At 41.8% G+C, this 19,700-nt stretch overlaps 5 protein-coding genes across 6 annotated transcripts; 1 reads left to right on the top strand and 4 right to left on the bottom strand.

Moving 5' to 3' along the window:
* Nucleotides 1–244: 244 nt before the first annotated feature.
* Nucleotides 245–2,677, bottom strand: LOC144067285 (free fatty acid receptor 2-like). Its single transcript, XM_077590901.1, has 2 exons — nt 2,624–2,677; nt 245–1,135 (listed from the first exon to the last, which is right to left on the bottom strand). Exon 2 carries the CDS (start codon nt 1,127–1,129, stop codon nt 245–247), a length of 885 nt encoding a protein of 294 aa, XP_077447027.1. The 5' UTR covers nt 1,130–1,135; nt 2,624–2,677.
* LOC144067284 (1-phosphatidylinositol phosphodiesterase) lies at nt 1,863–19,237 on the top strand. 2 transcript variants are annotated; one of them, XM_077590900.1, is made up of 6 exons: nt 1,863–2,006; nt 2,171–2,231; nt 16,764–16,816; nt 17,412–17,458; nt 18,088–18,658; nt 18,747–19,237. In XM_077590900.1, exons 4-6 carry the CDS (start codon nt 17,433–17,435, stop codon nt 19,077–19,079), a joined length of 930 nt encoding a protein of 309 aa, XP_077447026.1. In that variant the 5' UTR covers nt 1,863–2,006; nt 2,171–2,231; nt 16,764–16,816; nt 17,412–17,432; the 3' UTR covers nt 19,080–19,237. The 2 variants fall into 2 exon arrangements, with proteins under 2 accessions (XP_077447026.1, XP_077447025.1); XM_077590899.1 differs by lacking the exon at nt 16,764–16,816.
* LOC144067481 (free fatty acid receptor 3) lies at nt 3,778–4,788 on the bottom strand. Its single transcript, XM_077591291.1, has one exon. It carries the CDS (start codon nt 4,786–4,788, stop codon nt 3,778–3,780), a length of 1,011 nt encoding a protein of 336 aa, XP_077447417.1.
* tekt2 (tektin 2 (testicular)) lies at nt 5,288–10,087 on the bottom strand. Its single transcript, XM_077590705.1, has 10 exons — nt 10,017–10,087; nt 8,784–8,954; nt 8,581–8,706; nt 7,469–7,674; nt 7,245–7,388; nt 6,460–6,574; nt 6,284–6,391; nt 6,081–6,224; nt 5,939–6,018; nt 5,288–5,685 (listed from the first exon to the last, which is right to left on the bottom strand). The coding sequence occupies exons 2-10, from the start codon at nt 8,937–8,939 to the stop codon at nt 5,481–5,483; spliced, it is 1,284 nt and encodes a 427-aa protein (XP_077446831.1). The 5' UTR covers nt 8,940–8,954; nt 10,017–10,087; the 3' UTR covers nt 5,288–5,480.
* Nucleotides 10,214–15,520, bottom strand: usf2 (upstream transcription factor 2, c-fos interacting). Its single transcript, XM_077590898.1, has 11 exons — nt 15,290–15,520; nt 14,264–14,304; nt 14,038–14,144; nt 13,260–13,361; nt 13,010–13,172; nt 12,626–12,713; nt 12,353–12,397; nt 12,101–12,159; nt 11,930–12,021; nt 11,716–11,844; nt 10,214–11,555 (listed from the first exon to the last, which is right to left on the bottom strand). The coding sequence occupies exons 1-11, from the start codon at nt 15,325–15,327 to the stop codon at nt 11,466–11,468; spliced, it is 954 nt and encodes a 317-aa protein (XP_077447024.1). The 5' UTR covers nt 15,328–15,520; the 3' UTR covers nt 10,214–11,465.
* Nucleotides 19,238–19,700: the final 463 nt, after the last annotated feature.

Here is a 19,700-nt window from a genome sequence, read left to right as displayed (position 1 = left end):
TTTTCAACAGTCCTCTAATTTTTAATACCTTTGTTGTTTTGATTACAATTAAATTCCAAAGATTGAAAAGGAAGAAATTCCCCAAAATTAACCAGATGAAATATTCTCAAATTGTCATCCGACACCACATAGAACACGGTGCGGATAGGGAATAAAGTCTGTCCAATTTCAGCAAAGCAGCCCTCCTAGTTGAGAGAGATTGGACACCAAGCAGAAGAACATTTGAAGAATTTTGCCCAGCTCATCAGCCACACTTGAGGATGTGCATCTTCGCCACCACGTTCCTCAAGCAGCGTTTGAGCACGCTCCTGACGGCGGCCGAGGAAAAGTAGAAAATCAGCGGGTCCAGGCAGGCGTTGAGGGTGCTGGAGAGCAGCGCCACGTTCCTCCAGTGCTCGCTCTCGTGGCGCACGAAGCCCACCACGTGCGAGACGTTGTAAGGGACGAAGCAGACGGCGAAGACCGCCAGCGTGCCCAACGCCAGCCCCATGGCCCTCAGCCTCTTCCGCCTGCCGATGTTGGGGAGACGCCACAGGACCAGGAGGAAATTCACGTAGCAGAAGCAGCAGATGAGGAAGGGGACGCAGAAGAGGACCAGGAAGAGCTCCAGGCGGACCCGCAGAATGATCCCCAGCTCGGATTCCGTGAAATTCAAGTAGCAGGTGGACGGCGGCTCGGCGGCGATGTCGCCCCACTGGGCGTACGGCATGATGTAGACCACGCTGAGGTTCAGGGAGGTCACCGCCCAGAAGAGGACGCAGGCCACCACGGCGTAGCGGGGCCGGCGGCAGAGGGCGTAGCGGAAGGGGTGGACCACGCCCAGGTAGCGCTCCACGCCCACGGCGGTCAGCAGCAAGGTGCTGTTGTAGATGGTGACGTAGAAGACGAAACCGGTCAAGGGGCAAAGCGGGAAGGGGAGGAGCCATTGCATGTGGTCCGAGGCCTCCTTCATCTTGAAGGGCAGGAAAGCCAAGAAGATCAGGTCGGAGATGGTCAGGTTGAGGAGGAGGACGTCGATGGGTGCGGCGCGGGTGCGCACCTTGCGGCAGAAGGTGCGGAACGCCAGGACGTTGGCGGGGACACCCGCCAGGAAGGTCAAGATGTAGACAGCGAGTAGAAGGAGGCGCATCGCTCACTGGACAACAAAATGGGCTCGCTCGTTAATTATGCCCATGTATCTTACTTGGATTTATTGATTGATTATTTATCCCTTATTTGTACAGTTGCCTACTTATTTATCTTGTCGACTACTTATTATCTTGACTACCTGTTTATCTTGTTGACTACTTATTTTCTTGTTGACTATTTATTATCTTGACTAGCTGTTTATCTTGACTACCTATTTATCTTGTTGACTAGTTATTATGTTGTTGACTAGTTGTTATCTTGACTACCTGTTTATCTTGATGACTACTTATTATCTTGACTACCTGTTTATCTTGACTACCTGTTTATCTTGTTGACTACTCATTATCTTGTTGACTACTTATTTATTGATGATTTATTTGTCTGTCTGTTTGTTGTTGTTATTTGTGCACTTTGTGGTGAAGCTTGAAATCTATAGCTGTATAATGACAATAAAAGCATTCAATTCAATTTAATTACTTTTGACTGGGAGAAGGCGAAGGAACCTTTCAAATTAATTGGACGCCCACCGTCGTCAATTGAAATAAAACGTCATTATTGCCAGGAAATAAGAATACATTCCTGATTAATCATTTTTTTATGACTCTGGCACTGTTTCAGAAACATGAATATTGACACTAAATAGATAAATCACAGACTAATTTGTCGAATAATTGACTGATTATCTGATTCACTCACACGTTCAACAATCAAAACTATTGAAACACTAATTTTCCTGATTATTCAGGTGTGCTTGTTTGTGCAACAGTAAGCCGAAAACTGTTCACTAAGACGTCTCAGCACGATGTAATCGATTATTAACGCATATATTATTAATATTAGTCTTCCTCCTCCGATGATGAATTATATATATGACCCCCGTGAGTATTATTTCAATTTCTTTTGACATTTTTATGGCGTTAATACCATCGAGTACAGACGCGAATTATCATTAGCCTTAAGATAGCGGAAATAGATAATATTACAGCCCTATTGTGATTTGAAATACAAAATTGATCTCTTTTATGTTATCTTTATTTAACAGTAAAACTGAATTGGAATAAGAATCTTCGTTGTTGAAGAACTGAAGTCCTGCATTATGTGAGGTAAGCATTTTATTTATTTATTTATCTATTTATTTTACAAAATATTAGGAATCGATTCAAAAGAATTACATTTATGCACCCAGTTACAAACCGAAAGTTGTCTTATTAAAATACTAAGTTTTTAAAAAATAATGACGGACAAAAAAACAAACAAACAAAAAAAACGTTTTTCAAACCAGTGAATGACACTAAATTGTCCATTGACACATTAAAAATACAGGAAAAGAAGTCTAGACCTGAATATAAAACAACATTTAAAGTAATTTAGTCTCAGGATGCCAGCATATAAAGACAGTTTTGACAATTTGGCATTTATCTACTGCATTATTTTACAATAGTTACAGTAATTGAATGATAGAATAAAAAAAAAAAATACATAAAAGCATTCCTACCTGACACTGTCAAACATGCCACGATAATTTATCTCTCCATAAGTGTGTTGTTCCAACACCCTCAACAGACAATGTGTCTTAGATACATCACAAGAAATACATCACAATATCAATATCTCCTATCTCGCCTTCCCTGGGGGAAATTTAATAAATTCTATGACACAATATTTGTTGTTCGCACTTTTCAAACATCATCACCCCGCAACCGCTTGTACGCTCAAAATGTTACAGGGAAGTGTTTCGTAATTGCTATGTACCAAAGGTTAGTTACAGAAACCAGTAAACACAGAAAAGTCATATTTTTGTTATTGTTATTTGTGGTTATGAGCTGCTGTCGAAGTATGAAATGTCTTATTACAGTTTATTGTGATTTTTTTTTTCTGGGTATGATGAGTGCTTTAAAAAAAAAACGGAAATTCACTTTCTTCAGAGCATTTTTTTCATTTTCATTTTTTCTTTTAATGCATTTGTTCGTTCATCTTTCCCCGTCAGAAAGGGATTGGACGTCTAGCGCCGTCATTGGCAGCCGTTGATAACCCTGTAACAATTAAAAGTAAAAGACTTCCATGTTTTTTTCTGATTTTTGTGGTTTTTTTTTTTTCAGTTTTTTTGTATTTATTTATTTTGCAGTTTTTGGGAAATTTTGCGGTTAGGCGTTTACAACCCTTTTTTTTGCCTTTTAATATAGTAGTTCATTTTGTTCATCACAACAATCACCCTAGGTCAGGGGTAGGGACCCTATGGCTCGGGAGCCACATGTGGCTCTTTCAATGGGTGCATCTGGCTCTTCGCTAACCTGTGAGCTAAAATATGGAACCCGCTGGTGACAGAACTGAGATACTATGTCCAGTGCTCCTTTAGTCTTCTTTTTTTTGCATTAGACTCTGCTAGAATGCATACTCATTGATTAGCAACTGCATAATAATGTTGTCAAAAGTATTTTTTTCCAATTTAAAAGTGTTGAAATTACTAAAATAAAAGACACCCATTTACATGTATTTTGACTTTTAAATTCGGAGTATGGCTCTCAAGGAATAACATTAGAAAATATGAATTGTTTATGGCTCTCTTCGTCAAAAAAAGGTTCCCGACCCCTGCCCTAGGTACTTTGTATTTTTAAAGACATTTTCACTATAGTACAAAAGGCTTCATAGTCATTCCCGACCGAGTTTGGGCACTTGGGCGCCATCTTGGCTCCTCTCGGTAACGGTAGCCGGCGACCCGTTATTAGCTCCAGTGTTAGGAGTGACGTAGCGATGGCGAAAACCGTCAGTGCGACTGAATCTGCTTTGCGCCGCGCAAATTTTTCCCACGAGCCCCCTGGACGCGGCCGGCGACAGCATCAACATGACGACGGGCTCCAGGAAAACGTTACAGGAACTGCTCAGCATGGCGTAGGATCTCCACTCCACGTTCTCCCCCGCCGCAAAACCCACAACATGCGATGCGTTGTAGGGAGCGTAGCACACGACGAACACCGCCAGCGTGGACAGCGCCACCCCCAGGACTCGCCTCTTCCCCGCCGGACGTAGATTGGACCGCCACACCAACGCCACGCAGCGTAGCGTGCAGAAAGACGAGGCCGTTAACGGCAGGAGGAAAAGGACGACGGCCATTTCCAGACGTAGCGGCAGCAGCACGGCTAGCTGCGAGGCGTCGAAATGCTCGTAGCACGCCAGCGCGTCGTCCTCCGCCGAGACGAAGTTGGCGCCGCCTTCCGCTACCAAACCCACGGCGAGGTGAAGCAGGACAAGCGCCCACAACGCCGCGCTGACCGAGCAGGAAATTCGAGCGCGCCGGTACCGTTTATAGACCAGCGGGAAGGCGATACTCAAGTAGCGTCCCGTCGTCACGGCGGCGATGAACAGGCAACTCCCGTAGAGCGAAGCGAAGAGGAAGAAGCTGTAAACCGGGCACAGCGGCGCCGGGAGTCTCCAGTCTTGGAGCAAAGTCTCCAGAGCCTTGACGGGCAACCAGGCCACCAATGCCAGGTTAGCCAGGCAGAGATTCAGCGCGTAGACCACGTTGGGGGTGGCGCCACGTTTCCGGGCTTTGCGGACGTACGCCAACAGAACCAGAAGGTTAGCGGGTAGGCCCAACACAAACGTGAAAGAGTAGACCAAAAGAGCCACGCAGTCCTTGATGGCTACGTACGTGGCGCCCATGCTGATGACACAAAATGCTGCCAAAAACTAGCATTGGCTCCAAAGATCCAGTCCCCATTTAGAAAAAGGAAGACTCTTGTCCAACGGGCGACCGTCCAGACTGATTGACCGGGGTTGTATGCAGATACCAATCAGATGTGGGCACTCATGTGGAAGTAGTGGACATTTAGCGGGCGGGCGCTAGCTAGTCATAATGGGGGAAAGCATCTGGAGCCTGAAGTGAAATGATTCAGAATAATCCAGGGTTGCGTACGGTCATATTTTTTAAGGCTTGCTACGCTAAGAACTTTGTTGTGGGAATGGTTTGCAAAAACAAAATGGATTTGGACGTCACGCGCTGTCAACGCCACTAAAAACATGACCTCGAAAGTCTTACAAAAAGACAAATAACTATCCGTAGGACTTAAAAGGTCAATGTTAGCGGCTCGCTTTTACGATGCGTAGGCGTGTCACGCAAAAGGCTTACGCTGAAATAAACGGAGCGGAAAATGCGTTGGTTTGTTGTGGAGGCATTTTATTGGAGCGGAATGGAAGATAAGACGTGTTTTTTTCCTAGAAAATCCAGAGGGCGCTTCAAAACAAACTTGCTGCTATTCAACACAAACGTATCGTAAACACACCTAGAGGAAAGAGGTCCTAAAATTGCCCATAATTTAGATAGTTTTGGAATAATTGTACAAATTTGGAGAGATCTACTGCGTTTCCAGATGCGCCACGCTCCTCCCACTGGAGCTGGTGAGTAGAAGAAGAGGTACCGGGGTTTCGTCACTGTACAAAATGGGGATGAGGCGCTCGCGGATTTTGATGCAACGTTGCTCCAGGGCTAGAGCGTCACGTTTCCTAGCGTGGTCCTGCATCAGTTGGTTGTGATGAAATTTCAGTCTCTGTAACGAGTGCCTGAAACAGAAAAATGCATACCTGTCAACCTCTGCCGATAACTGCCCTTATAAATGATTATGATTCCCCTTACAAACCCCCCAAAAACCTTCCAAACACCGTACGACGAGTCGTACGGTGTTTGGAAGGTTTTTGGGGGGTTTGTAAGGGGAATCATAATCATTTATAAGGGCAGTTATCGGCAGATGTTGACAGGTATGAAAATGTCAAACGAGTTTGGGGATTGGAGACTCCGCTACGCTAGGGAACGTACTGAGCTTCAGCTAGCTTCTCCTTCAGGAAGGCAATTGTAGCTTGAAGCTGGTTGACTTCGTCCACAAGGCAACGTTGCGCCTACGAACGGGAAGGAAAGAGTTTTAGGAAAGATTGGGATTATTGAGGATTTTGGTCTTCACCTCATCTCTGCAGAGGTCCATTCCAGGTCGGGCGGTTCGGTTCTCCAGTCTGGTGTGAGCTAGCTTCATGGGGGCAGTTTTTGCTTGGAGATCGGCGTCCAGATTGAATATGTCCCTCTCCATGGACGCGATCTCATCTTCGGTCTACGAGAAGAGCAACATTTTGCCATCTGCGACGACGACGTTAATCTGGTCCAACTCACATTTTTCAACTGCCACTCGAGCTCACGACACGCCTGTTGCTCGTCGTGGTTGCGTTTACGTAGCGCGAACTCGGTGGCCCTCTGCTGGTTCTTCAACTCGTTTTGGAGCTGCGACAGTTGAGGATATGTGGGAAATGAGTCGGGGGGAAATGAGTCGGGGCAATGGTGGGACGTACGTTGACTCGGGTGAGACTCATGTCCTCCCGCATCTGCTCGGACATTTGCATTGCTTCACGAGCTCGGGCTAGATTTAACTGAGTGAATTGGATCCAATCGTGGGGCGTGCATGTTCTAAAGGGAATGAGAAGGGTGCTTTAGTAAATTGCCGGTGGGAAAAACAGTCTATTGATTGGTCAATTAGTAAGTCAGGTTGGGTTGACTGTCTGTTAGGACGACAATCTGTCTCTTGGCTAGACGTTCTGTTCTGTCTGGTTTGTACAGACAAGGTAGTTACCGTATTTTCTCGCATATAACCCTTAAAATTGCCTTAAAAATCAAATTTTACGATTTCTCTCATATGATATATATTGCCTGCACGTAGACAAATTTAAAAAGGAAGTCATGTGAGCAGTACAACCAGGAAGTGTGTCCGTAGCGGTCTAGTTTTTTCATTCCTAGGTAAGATGGCGGCGCCCTGAGCGAGCAATGGCAGGCACAAGTAAGTTTTTTCCCGTTTTATGCAAGGTACGCTTTGTTTTTTTTCTTGAATTTCATTGGTAGACGTCAAAATTAAGGGTTTTATCTGTTTATCATTTTTTCCATTTTTAAATAAATGACCGTATCGACTGCATTGTCTCGCGTTATGGCGTTTCGTCTTTATCACCTCATTTATGCGCATATAAGCGTTACCCTCGATTCAGTCGTTTTTTTTTCATCGACAAATACGGCGTATATGCGAGAAAATACGGTATTTTTTTTCCAAATTGTGTCTGATCTGTAAATACTCAATCTGACAGATTACCCTGCCGGTATCCGGGTAGGGTCTGGCTTCAGGGAGATTTGTGGTGAAGTGATGGTTAGTTCCAGACAAGTATTGTCAATATTCAGCGTTTCCATCTTGTTTTGGATGTCTGCCGTCAGCTGCTGTCGGAGTTTCTGCAAAATACTGGAAAGAAACGTCCAAAGGCAATTTAGCGGCGCTCCATTGACGTTAAAGTGAGGACAATTGTGTTTTATTGAATTTACACGAGCTGTTCAAATGCCTGATCTATGTGCAGCTGGAGAACTTTCTGCACTTTTTCGATGACGTGAACCTCTTTTTTTAACTCCTTCTCCACCGGGTCGTTCACCAGCTCAAATCCACGCCGTCCCTCCCTCAGGGTAAGGCTCTCCGTGGTGACCTCGTGGGGAACAGCCGTGGCGGCCAAAGTCTCCTCGGTTCGCGTTTTATTCTGTGAACCAAAAAAATGCTTTAGGGATACAGTGGTACCTCGACATACGAGTGCCCCGACATACGAGCAATTTGAGATACGAGTAAAATTTTGAGCAAATATTTATCTTGAGATATGAGACAAATTTTGATATACGAGCATACAGCGGACGTGAGAGGCTGCTCATAAGAACATCATGGCCACTGTCTTTCCCGTCGCAACTCCCTCGTTGTAATGTCTCTACGAGCACTGGGCGGAGCAATGCATTGTTTCAGTGTTTTTTTCCCGTTAGTCAGTGCGAATGGTGGAGCTTGTTCGCTAATACAAGAGAAGTACTACTTCTCGTTGGCAAGTGGTGGTGCGTTATCCTATTGTGAGGACATTTGTGTGCGTCATTTTGGGAATATTTTGAAGGGAAGACAAAAGCAAACAACCCTCGATAGGTTGCATCTGAAAGTCAGGGTGGAGGCGGGGCCAATAGTGCCAAGAAAGGTATCAAAATTTAAAACAAAATTAGAGTTAAGTTAAGTGTAAAGTTAGATAAAATTTATTTTTGAGTGTCTGCATTGTAATCCAAGTTCATTTAAATTTGTTTAAGTTATGTTACAAGCGTGTTGCCGTGCAAAAAGTCCCCACCCCCTTCTCTCCCCTCCACGAAATCCGTCTAATTTTAGTACTATTAAACCACTAGTTATTTGTTACTTTGTTAATAGATGGCAAATTAGAACAAATAAAAATGTTTTTCCAATCCAATATCCTGTTTTTGGTGTTTTTTCAGAGGGTTGGAAGGAATTTATTTGTTTTTAGTTCATTTGTATGGGAAATGTTCGTTTGAGTTACGAGAAAATCGACATACGAGCTCAGTCCGGCAACGAATTAAGCTCGTATCTCGAGGTACCACTGTACATTTAACATAAATGAGATTACCAGAGTCAACGCTTCAATCTCGTCGTCAACTTTCTGCGCACAGGTCACCAGGAGATCCTTACATCTCGTCACCTCCCAAATTCTATCCCTCAACATGCGAGAGGTATCGCTTTTGTCCCAGTCGGTCTGCAAAGCAACGTGCAAGCCGATTATGGAAACCACTTTGTTCTGTAATGGCGAAGGCGACGTTAGCAAAGACTCACTTGACAGGACGTTTCATTGCGGAGGACACTGCTCTCCTGGCGGATCACGTTGGAAATATATCGCTCGATCACCGCCGTGGCAGACAGTCGTTCATTGTTTTTGGTCCACTCTGGCACACCGTAGTGCACGATGGGTTTTTCGGGATGTTTGGCCATGGTGGGGCTTCAATCCTAAACAAATATTTAGTAGTTTTTTGGATTACAGATTACAGCAATTGACATCAATCATCAAATGACCTGAAATGCCCCAAAACTAACTAACTATTGGCTTCTTCTATAAATGTCGACCCTTTCAATAAAATCAATAATAATTTAAAAAAATAATTCTGCCACCTCATTCAAACAGATATAGAATACTAAATTTAATAAGAAATAGTGTATTGGAGGGTTAGCAATAATACTTGACAGTGAAAAAACATGATCGTTATGAGAAATTTCAAATGTAAAAAAAAAATCACCTACTTTGCCACATTTAGTTGATTTATTATTATGTTTTAACAACTTAACGCTTACCACTTTTTACAGCGAAATGTATCTTTAGTGCAAGCACTTTTCAATTTGGGGTAAAAATGCAGCACAGAACTCTCATGCTGTTTTTGTAAAGAAAATATTAATAATAATAATTATAATAAAGTTATGTGAATTTCCCTACCGTGATTCAGCTTGATTACGTAAGATACTCCTATTGGCAATAAATAATCAAAATTAATTACTCTCCTTGGGTGTGTTCGATTTTGTGGGGGGTCGTAAATCTTTTATGCTTCTTTGTGACGAATCTGCGGATGTTGACGTAAGTAAACAAGTGACACAGTTTTAGCTCGATAACCGACTTGATTTAAACTCATTTACAAACTCGACACTGCACCTTTAAAATTAAAGTAGGAATTTGTTAAAGTACATGTTTAGAAAATGTTGTTCAATTTTAGAATCGACGTCAATTTAAGCCAACTTTTTGTTAGTGCTCGGCAAGTGACTAAGAAACCTCAAAAGAAATAAGAAAAACAATATCATTAAAATATTCAATCTTTTAGCTACCATTTTTTTTTAAAACGTTTGTTGCTCCTTTGCGAAGTCAATAGAAACGCTGCGTTAGAAAATTCGACATAATTAAAATGGTGCATTCAATGTTGACTCAATATAACTTGTATATTTGAAACGCATCTCAACCTTTCAAAGGCCGCCATTTAAACGACTTGAAAATGAAAACGAAACTTCTTTTAAAATGTGACTCACCTTAGTTATTAAATGAGCAATTATGTAGTTGGTTGGCTTCTCCTTGTTTAACGGTTTCCATAGCAACAGTCGCCCTTGGCAACACAATGCCCGCCTCAGATAAAGATGACGTAGTTTGGCAAATATCTCATTTACTTAAATGTAATGTCAAACGAAAAATGTAAAACATCCAATAAACTCGTCTTAAATCTTTGTGATTAGTTTGTAATTCATATCTTTATAAACATTTCTGTTCATTTATCATAGCGTCACAATTTGCTGGGCTTATCATCTCCATGCTGTTAAAGCAAAAACATGATCTTATTCATATTCATAGTTTATTGCCTTCAAGTAGCAACTGTCCCAAACATCATTTGCCCCCCCTGAAAAGGACCCCACATTCACTGTTCTACCAACTACTAGGCATTGCCTGATAAAACTTGATCCTATGATGCAAATTCCTCCCCAAAAATAAAATCTATGTAAAATTTGAGAACCAGATGCCAGTGCACTACCCTAAAATACCTGAGCTAGGTTTACACCTCATTTAGGTCTTGCACTCCAATAAAAAGCAACAAATCAGAGCTGTTTTACTAATTAATTGCCTGACTAACAACCCTTAAAGATGCCCAATTTGGACTTGGTTTATAAATTAAAAAGGACGATATAAAAATAGTGATATTTAGACTGATACGCTGCCATCGATCCTGATAGACAAAACAAATCTGCTTTCAAAAATGAAGTGGTTTTACATGAACCAAAATTTGCACCCCACACAACACAAACTAAAGAAACAGGTCAAGAAATGTTCTACTGTTGTTTCACCTTCCAAGTTAAATTAAAAATTAAAATTATAGAAGACTAAAAAAGTTATTCAAAAGATTAACTCAAGTGTAAATGTCATTGACGGTGATAGAAGTCCAATATATTTTGACAGTAGATTATTCGCAAACATGGTTTAGAATACTTTTTATTTTAATTTTTAAAGAAAATCTATCAAACCTACGAATTGCAAAATTGTGATCGTAAATCAACCGCAACATTTAAATCAATCGTAAACTTTATGGACTTTAAGAATCTATCCAATCCATCACTAAATGGAAAACAGATTAGATGTCAATCATTCGATGGCAGCCATTTTAGTAATTCCTATGACATTTGGTAGCTTCAAAAAGAGAAAATACACAAAAATAAAGTTAAGAAATTGGTAGGTGTGGCAGGATTGTAAATGACGGTAAAGCTTTGTGCAAGTGTGGTGCGTCGAGGTGGTTTTTTTTGTTTTTTTCTTCTTCCTTAAAGCAGGCTTTGGCGGGTTCATTGGGCTACTCAGTAAATGTCCGCCATTGACCAGCAGCATATGAAGGGAGGCATTGTCTGTCAGCAGTCCTTCACTTTTGCTTCATGTCCATGTTGTCGCCCGTGGTTGTTCCTTTGCTGCTATAGTTCACGTTAGCGACTCGCGTCGGCTTATCACTGCGGCGTGGAGCTGCCGTTGACTTCCACGCCGTGCTGCTGCAGCTGCGCTCGAAGAAGCGCGTTGTCGCTCTTGAGTTCTTCAAGCTAGGAACATAAAAAAGCGTGACCGGACCATTCGCCGAAAGAGGTTTCGCCGACGGACGTTTGGCCGACGGACAGTTCGTCGAACGGACGTTTTGCCGAAACGGGATTCGCGCGCTTTCAATGGACGTCTCATTTCACAGCTCGATTCGACGCCTTCTACCTGTTGTCGAAGCACTTCGTTGTCCACTTCGAGTCGCTCCACTTCTTTGTAGCTCTCCTGCAACCGCTGGTTGTTTTGACGAAGATCTCGGATGTAGTCGCAGGCTTTGGACAGGATTCCTCCTTTACTCTGAAGGGGTAGACATCTTTCATTTTGCAGCCAGGAGATTGAAATGAAGAAAAAAAAGATGTGTTATGGAAATGAGAAGACTTACAGCACCAGTTCTACTGTCAATATTGCAGTCGGGGATGATTTTGGAAAGAGTGACAATCCAGTTGTTGATTTTGTCTCTTCTTCTTCTCTCCACTGGGAAAAGAAAATAGCGGTTCTGAAAATTAGCATAGTTAAGGAAGCAATTAATCAGCAAGCAGCTTTTAAATGCTACCTTCGTTGTGCTGTGCTCTTCGTCTTTCGTCCCTCGGTGCTCGTGGACCGTCCACTTTCCTTTAAAGACAGCAAAAGAAATGGTGGCTCAGTGGACAGCGTGGAAAGATGTGCAAAATAATAGACTGGTGAGAATATCCAAGTCAACTCAAAACAATGAACTTGGAATGAGTGAACTGGCTCTCTGTGAATATGTTAGCTTACTTGCTGCTAAAGCTAGCAGCATTGTTTTGAATGTGAAAGTTGTCCTCACCAGTTTGTGCTGCTATGCTGCAACATCTCGCTTTCACCGAGGTCTCTGAGGATGGCAGGCAAGTAGGACAGTGCGGTTTTTAGGATGGATAGCGATCTGACCTTTTCTTGCATTTTGACTTGCACAAGCCAAATTCAAAGAGGGAACAAACTGAATACCTCATGGGAAGTTGGATGGAAAATACTTTTTTAAAAAGTAGGACTGTTGCCATATGTAGGAGTACAACTTTTGGATTTTTCCAACATGTAAAACGGCGTTTTTTTTAAAACTTACGCTGGGTACGTGTGCGTGCGAGGCGCGATGGTCCGTTGGGCCGCCGATTGGAGCACTTCGGGAGGGGTCATCATGACGTAGAACTGACCTGAACGCGAGTTAGTGATGAATTGATTCACAATATCAGCGTAGATTTTATTTACCGTATTTTCACGACTATAAGGCGCAAAAAAAAGTCTTAAGATAGCCGTAGTTGCCAGCGCTATTACGGTTCGATATTCATCCATATATAATATATGCCATGCCTGGCTGCGTCTATAAAAACGGTGTGTCCTTTGTGTGTGTAAAATACAGAAATAGCACTCGTTATTGACACTGTGGCTAAAAATACGATCCGCCGAATAGTCGTGAAAATACGGTAGTCGTCTTTTGAGTGACACTCACCGGCCCCTTGCGCAATTGTCGGGTCAGCGGCGGTTTGCACCGACACGGCCGCGGCTGTCCCGTCACTGACGGTAGCGGCGGGGAAGTAAGCGAAACGAGTCTCTCCTCCGACCGTCTCCCCAGCCGGACTTCCCCCGTTACTGAAAGGGTTCTGGATTACAGCCTGGATTTAAAATGAATGGCGTATTATAATAGGTGTGCTAACAAAACGTGACACTTCCTTATTTGTTTTTGGTGGTATTTAACACACCTGCGGCGCGGCCGTGAACGCCGCGGTAGAGACGACGCTCACGGCTCCGGCGGCCGACGCGTTGACGTTGTCGTCCGTCACTTGAACGACTCGATAGGTAACCTAGAAGAAGCGGAAACATGTTGATATAATAAAAAAAGGATGGAAATATTGAAGTAGAGTGGTACCTCTACATACGAGCAGCTCTACCTACGAGATGCTCGAGATACGAGGAACATTGAGCAAATAATTAGCTCTAGATACGAGAAACATTTCGAGACATGACATGAGAGGCTGTTTATCATTGTAGCGCACTGTCTGATCGAATCGCCGAGCACCTCGAAGAACTGATGACACAGGATTTAATCGAGCTCCAGGAGAGTGAACATTTGGATGTGTTGCCGTAACTCAGTAAGCGAGGAGTAGGTGGACGAGGGGGGCCGCCTGGCTACAAAGGATATCAAAGACATGCCAGCGAAAGTGGCAAGAGTTTTCAGATTTTGTAGAAAAGAGGCAAGTGGTCGCGCGTTAACGTATTGTGAAGACATTTGTGCGCGTCATTTTCGAAATATTTTGAAGGGAAGGCAAAAACAAACAACTCTTGATGCGTTCGTTTTAAAAACTCCCGCCGAACGTCCGGGTGGAGTCAACCCGGAGAACAAAAAAAAATTAAAACCAATTTTGAATTCAGTTTTGTGTAAAGTTACATTAAACGTATGTTTGAGTGTGTCTGTATATATTAATCCAAGTTAATTTAAATTTGTTTGTTCTGTTACGAGTGCATTGCCATGGATTTTACCTGGCCACCGCTGTTATCTGCGCCAAACTGGTACTGGACATTGTGGTCAGCAAACGCAGCTTGTGGGACAGCGGAAATTGTGCCAGTTGACTGATCCTCCGCTTCTCCTGTGAAAACAAGGGAACTCGATGTTTAATCTAATTCATAGAATACAAAAATAATCCAAGTACTAAAGTAGTTGCAGTACATGGCTGACCAATTAGCTGGAAATAAAACTCCTTCCTACCTTCCTGCAATTGCTCAATGTCGTCGGGTTCCGGTTTGTGACTGCAACAAAGAATGAATAATTCATCTTAAAAATTAATTGAAATATTTCATGCATAATATCGGCACATTTCATTTGTTATCCAATTTCTGTAATAGCGTGTATGTTTGCGACAACCAATGTTAAATCAATTGAATTCATTAATTAAAGGATCTGTTTTGGGGACAAAAATGTTAAAATAGTATAAATAAATAGAATTATTATAAATAAAATAATATGCAATCTATTTTTAAAGGCATCAAATACTACCACAATACATTCAGTTTGACTTGATTTAACAGTTAATAACTTTTGAATAAATGTTATAAGCACTCTCCCTAAAAGCGTTAAAAAGTTTGAACAGTAAGACTTGTTTATGTTTCCTTAGTTTTAGTGTACATTGTAATATAACAAAGTTATAAAGAGATCAATGTAAAAAGAGTTCTTTTTTAAAGTTACTCGAGTCAACCTGTATAATAACAAACTCCTCATCTAAGCCTAGTTGCTGGTTATCTACACTTTTAGGTCAAAAATCAGTACTGAAGTGTAATGAAAATTAATATAATGTATTTTCAACACTATTCTATGAGTAGCTAACTAAAACTAAAAACGTCTAGGTCAATGACAGCTTCTAAAAAATGACCTTAGCACTTCACAAAGTAGCGCCCATGACTAATAATGTATTTATATCCGCTAAAAGGTGCACAAGGTTAAATTTTATGACCGCACAACCCCCAAAAGGCAAATAATTTCATGTTTAACGTTCGGCAAATATATACACAAACAATTTTGAAAATTACAACCTAGTTCGAGTACTTAAACGCATCACCACAGTCGGGCCGAAGTACCGAAGAGTCCCGAGAACAAAAATCCCACTACAAAGCGATTAAAATAAAAAAATAAAATAAAAAGTAAGCCCGTCCGGTCCAATAGTTTAAAGGCATAAAGAAGATTGTAAACTATGGAGGCCTCGCTCGGGGTGACGGGGCGAGCGATGGAAAAGCTCACCTCGCCGAGCTGTTCGCACTCTGCTCCAGCAAATCCATGAAGACTCGGTCGGGGTGGGAACGAGCGACGGCTACAACGCGGATCCACCGAGGTGGAGGGAGGCTGCCGTGATCACGGGGACAAACACACGGGTCATGTGAGGCACGCAGGCCGGGACACGTGAGGCGTCGAGCGGCCAAAGAAGCTAAAATGGAGGCTTCCGCTTCGTCTCCGCTCGAGCTGCCGGGTTGCCAGATTGGGAAGGCCGATAGTAGGCATCATGGGAAATGTAGTTTTTCTTGACAGGAGGTCCATTGTTTTGCTTTCAATCCATAAACTAAAGAATAATTAGAAATATAAACAACGTTGATACTATTTTCCACAGCCAATTGAATTCTTTTATTGTCATTATACAAGTATAATGAGAGTTAAAGTTTCACCATGAAGTATACAAATAACAACCATAAACAGAGACAAGTAAATCATCAATATATAACAACAATAAATAATAAATAAATGATCAATAAATAAGTAAGTAGTCAACAACATAAATATTCAGGTAAGTACACAAATAAAAATAACAACTACAAACAAAAATTCATAACCAAAAACATCTTCACATAGTAATTAACTAAATGTGAGTATTTTAAAATAGTCTGGTATATTTTGGCTACTAGTTGCTAGCATTGTGAGAATTCCAAGTCAACAAATTTGTAATGCTAAGAGGCACTTTAACTACTTACATACACACCTGTCACGTATGTATTAAAAATGCAATAGTGTCCCATTTTATTCAATGACATTGGCGGCATGAATAAACAATAATCCAATTCAAAATAGTCTTTTAGATTCATGTTTGGTAGCTTAGTAAACAGTTGTAAAAGTTGACAACCTCATTGTAATGTAATGACTGAAATTTCCACTTTTTAAAAACTTTGCTTTGAAAAAAATTCTTTAAAAAAAAAAAAAATACACCATGTGTATTCAGTCGGTACCAACAGCTAAACAAATAGAAGGGGACAAGGTTAAGGCGGTTACGCAATGCTGGAATCCCTTTTAAAGTGATAAAAATAATAATCACACATCTGCACGTTCCCATGGACAGAACACACACTTCTCACATGTCCTCATTAAATATCTTTCTCATATTATAAAGATACATTAATAGTGTAATGTTGGGAAGAGTAGAAGCAACTCTTCTTTGAATTGAATTTGAATATATTCAATTCCTCTACTGATGGGACAAGTCAGACAAACAATAATTGTAAAAACACAATCATCGAGAGCAAATATTCGGAATGGCTGAGAGTTCAAAAGCAGGGGTTGATGAATAGGCCACACACACACACACACACACATACACACACACACACACACACACACACACACACACAAACACACTCATACAAACACACACACTAGACAGGCCCCTCACCTCACTATAGCGCTGTCATCTGCTCAGCTATGCTTGATTCCCACAATAATCTCATGGCAGTGTCCACTTGGGCGCCCGACTGAAACGAGGCCGATCACCTCTTCCAATTTCAGGTAGGAATTTTATCATCATTATTATCTTTTCGTCAACAGGGCCGACAAAGAAAGTGTATTATAGAAAATCTAAACCTGCTTTTGAAAAGTCCTGTCACACACATTTGATGTCTCTTTTATTCGGATTGAATGTCGGTCGGATAGTTTAATGCCTGTTATTAATTCTTTGAACTCACTCTTTTCAATTTGCACTTCTGTTAGGATGCTTTTGGAGAGTTATATTCGGTCAAATTGATCTTTTTAGATTAGATAACTTTATTCATCCCGTATTCGGGAAATGTCATTGTCACAGAAGCAAGAGGGTGAGAATACAGACACAGAAAAAGACATTTTAGACATAAATAAACTGGTAATAAATAAGCTAATAAATAAATATATACATTTTTGCAGCGTCATTATAATTATGTTGTATTTCCAAAAATATCATCATCAAAAAATTGAATGTATTTGTATGACGGATTAGTTTTCTTGTGCCCTGCAATTGAAAAATTAATGAATAAATGTTAGTTGCGGTCAAAAGTTGGATCGAATAGATGACTATATTACATGTACTGTAGTATATCACTTAATCACATATAATTTATTTTTTCTGCAGCACTGGAAAAGAACTGGGATTATGTGGTGGCTTCTGATTCTTGTGGGGTGAGTGTTGTTTAGGACTAGTTTATGATTTACTGATAAACTGCACTGTAAAAAAATAATAATAAAAAAGCATAACTTTTATTTCAAGTCCACCTATTTTATTTTGCATTTGCAAGTTTGGATTGAATGGAATTAAATTCAAGTTATTGCCAAAAATGTCATGGAACCTTTGTTAGGGAAGCCGAATTTAAAAAAGGAATGACTATATAACTAATAATAACTTGATAATTCAAGTCAGCACTACTGTTTTCCCCCCAAAGTGAACACACCTAAATTGACAAGTCACGAGTACTCAAAATAACAAGTTAATAAAGAAAACTGAAGAATGACAGTTGCACTTACTAGTCTCAAATAAGCATAATTTATTGGAAATGTGATTTTTGAAGTGGACTAAAGTGGTCTGTGAGTCTTTGTAAATTAAGCCCACAATGTAAATTCCACTTGTTGATCATGATTAGATCTTTTATTTAAGAAAAGACATGGCGAAATACTCCAAAAAATTGCTGTTTAGGCCCATTTGTGTTTTCTCTGTTGACTGGAGAGATAAAATTCTCGATGATTTTGGATGATTGGACCTCATTTTGTCAAAAGCTGTTTCAAACCGACACTTTTTTGGGTCCTTTTTTCAGCATCAGCGGCCAAGGTCGGGGAGCCATACAGGGTCCGGACTACGACGACACCCCCTCCCCGGAGTTCCTCAACCCATCCTGGATGGCCGGCATCCCGGACGAGCGTCTCCTATCCGAGCTCACCATGCCCGGCACCCACGACACCATGTCCCTCTTTGGCGGCGTCTACGCCGAGTGCCAGACCTGGACCCTGGCGCTGCAGTTGCGCGCCGGCATCCGCTTCCTGGACGTACGCGTCCGCCACGTGGAGGGCAACCTCACCATCCACCACGGGGTGGTATACCAAAACGCTCACTTCGGCGACGCACTGGAGGAAGTGCGGGACTTCCTCGCCAGTTACCCGAGTGAGACGGTGCTGATGCGGGTCAAAGAGGAGTTCAGCGAGACCGACAACATCTACGGGGCGGTGGTCGAGCACGTGCGTCGTTACGCCAGTTGGGAGATGCTGTGGCACAGTCGTTTGGTGCCCACTCTGGGCCAGGCGCGAGGTAAGCTCATCATCTTGCAGGACTTCTACGGGCCCGACTTGGGGATGCGCTACGCCTCCATGGACATCGCCGATCGCTGGAAGGCAAGCCCCGATGGAATTTCAAACATGACAGCGGCCGTTGCTACGCTTTTGCTAGTCGTTAGAGGTCACGCGGCTCGCCTTCTTCCAGGTTCCCACGCTTCAGCACTTGGAGAAGAAGTGGCAGAGCGTCTATGAGCACCTGGAGGCGGCACCCGAGGGGGACAAGGACCGGATGTTCCTCACCTACAGCAGCGGGAGCGGTATCTTTGCATTCCCCAAAACGGTGGCGCAACTAATCAATCCTCAGTTGCACGAGTACCTTAAGGCCAAACGTGACCCGAACCAACGCCTTGGTATCATTTGCATGGACTTTCCCGCTGCGCCGTTGATCCAGACCATCATTGGTTTCCAACTCAAAGCGACAGTAAGCAAGCCGACCCAATTCTCAAAATGCATTCAACCTCATTGTAACTGGGTATAGAAAAAAATATTCCTTATCTTGTTTTAATCAACAGTTTGAGTTTAAATCTCAGTATTCTATTCGAATCATTGTAGAGATGACTGTAAAAGGATGATGATTTCTCTTAGCTCATCATTTCCTTTCATTCTCCATACAAATAAAACGTATTTGGGGTACGAGCCAATAAAGCCCTGCACAAATGCATTTTGTTTTGCCTACCAATCAGATGCAGTGACACATTATGACCACAGGACGTCGCTGTCAAACTTGTGTTCAAGCGAGTTGTAAAATACGTACGTATACGTACTGAGTGCATCATGTTAAATTGGTGCTCCCATTTATAACAGATTGGACTTCTATTGTGGTCATTGGCAAATAATTAGTCTCGCTTACGTTTCTCAAAGAAAAGAAAACTAGGTAGACTTGTTTCGAGTAGTGTATTTAATCTTAAAAAGAGCTTCAAACATTAATTTTAAGTAGCATTTTGCACACAAGTAGAAATTGCTTACTCGAAAGAATCAATTTAAGGAAATCAAATCTTTAAAAAAAATGCAATCACTTATATCAATAAACAAATTCATTATGTTGTATTTTCAATGGAAAATGATTTATAGGAACCTACTTTCATCAATGCTCAGATTT

This window comes from Stigmatopora argus, chromosome 21 (assembly GCF_051989625.1).
Source record: "Stigmatopora argus isolate UIUO_Sarg chromosome 21, RoL_Sarg_1.0, whole genome shotgun sequence".
Classification (NCBI taxonomy): Eukaryota; Metazoa; Chordata; class Actinopteri; order Syngnathiformes; family Syngnathidae; genus Stigmatopora; species Stigmatopora argus.
Note: the sequence above shows the minus strand (reverse complement) of the source record. Positions and strands in the feature narration are given on the sequence as shown.

Bases quoted from the DNA above. Each gene is read 5' to 3' on its own strand.
- LOC144067285 (XM_077590901.1), bottom strand. From the start codon at position 1,129: ATGCGCCTCCTTCTACTCGCTGTCTACATCTTGACCTTCCTGGCGGGT.
- LOC144067481 (XM_077591291.1), bottom strand. From the start codon at position 4,788: ATGGGCGCCACGTACGTAGCCATCAAGGACTGCGTGGCTCTTTTGGTC.
- tekt2 (XM_077590705.1), bottom strand. From the start codon at position 8,939: ATGGCCAAACATCCCGAAAAACCCATCGTGCACTACGGTGTGCCAGAG. The intron at 7,675-8,580 runs GTAATCTCATTT...TTTGGTTCACAG, and splicing joins AGATTGAAGCGTTGACTCTG to AATAAAACGCGAACCGAGGA. The intron at 6,392-6,459 runs GTACGTCCCACC...CAACTGTCGCAG, and splicing joins TGAGTCTCACCCGAGTCAAC to CTCCAAAACGAGTTGAAGAA.
- usf2 (XM_077590898.1), bottom strand. From the start codon at position 15,327: ATGGATTTGCTGGAGCAGAGTGCGAACAGCTCGGCGAG. The intron at 13,362-14,037 runs GTAAAATCCATG...CGCTTCTTCTAG, and splicing joins CAGATAACAGCGGTGGCCAG to GTTACCTATCGAGTCGTTCA. The intron at 12,022-12,100 runs GTAGCATTTAAA...TTCTTTTCCCAG, and splicing joins AAGAGCACAGCACAACGAAG to TGGAGAGAAGAAGAAGAGAC.
- LOC144067284 (XM_077590899.1), top strand. From the start codon at position 17,433: ATGTGGTGGCTTCTGATTCTTGTGGG. The intron at 17,459-18,087 runs GTGAGTGTTGTT...TCCTTTTTTCAG, and splicing joins TGGCTTCTGATTCTTGTGGG to CATCAGCGGCCAAGGTCGGG. The intron at 18,659-18,746 runs GCAAGCCCCGAT...GCCTTCTTCCAG, and splicing joins ACATCGCCGATCGCTGGAAG to GTTCCCACGCTTCAGCACTT.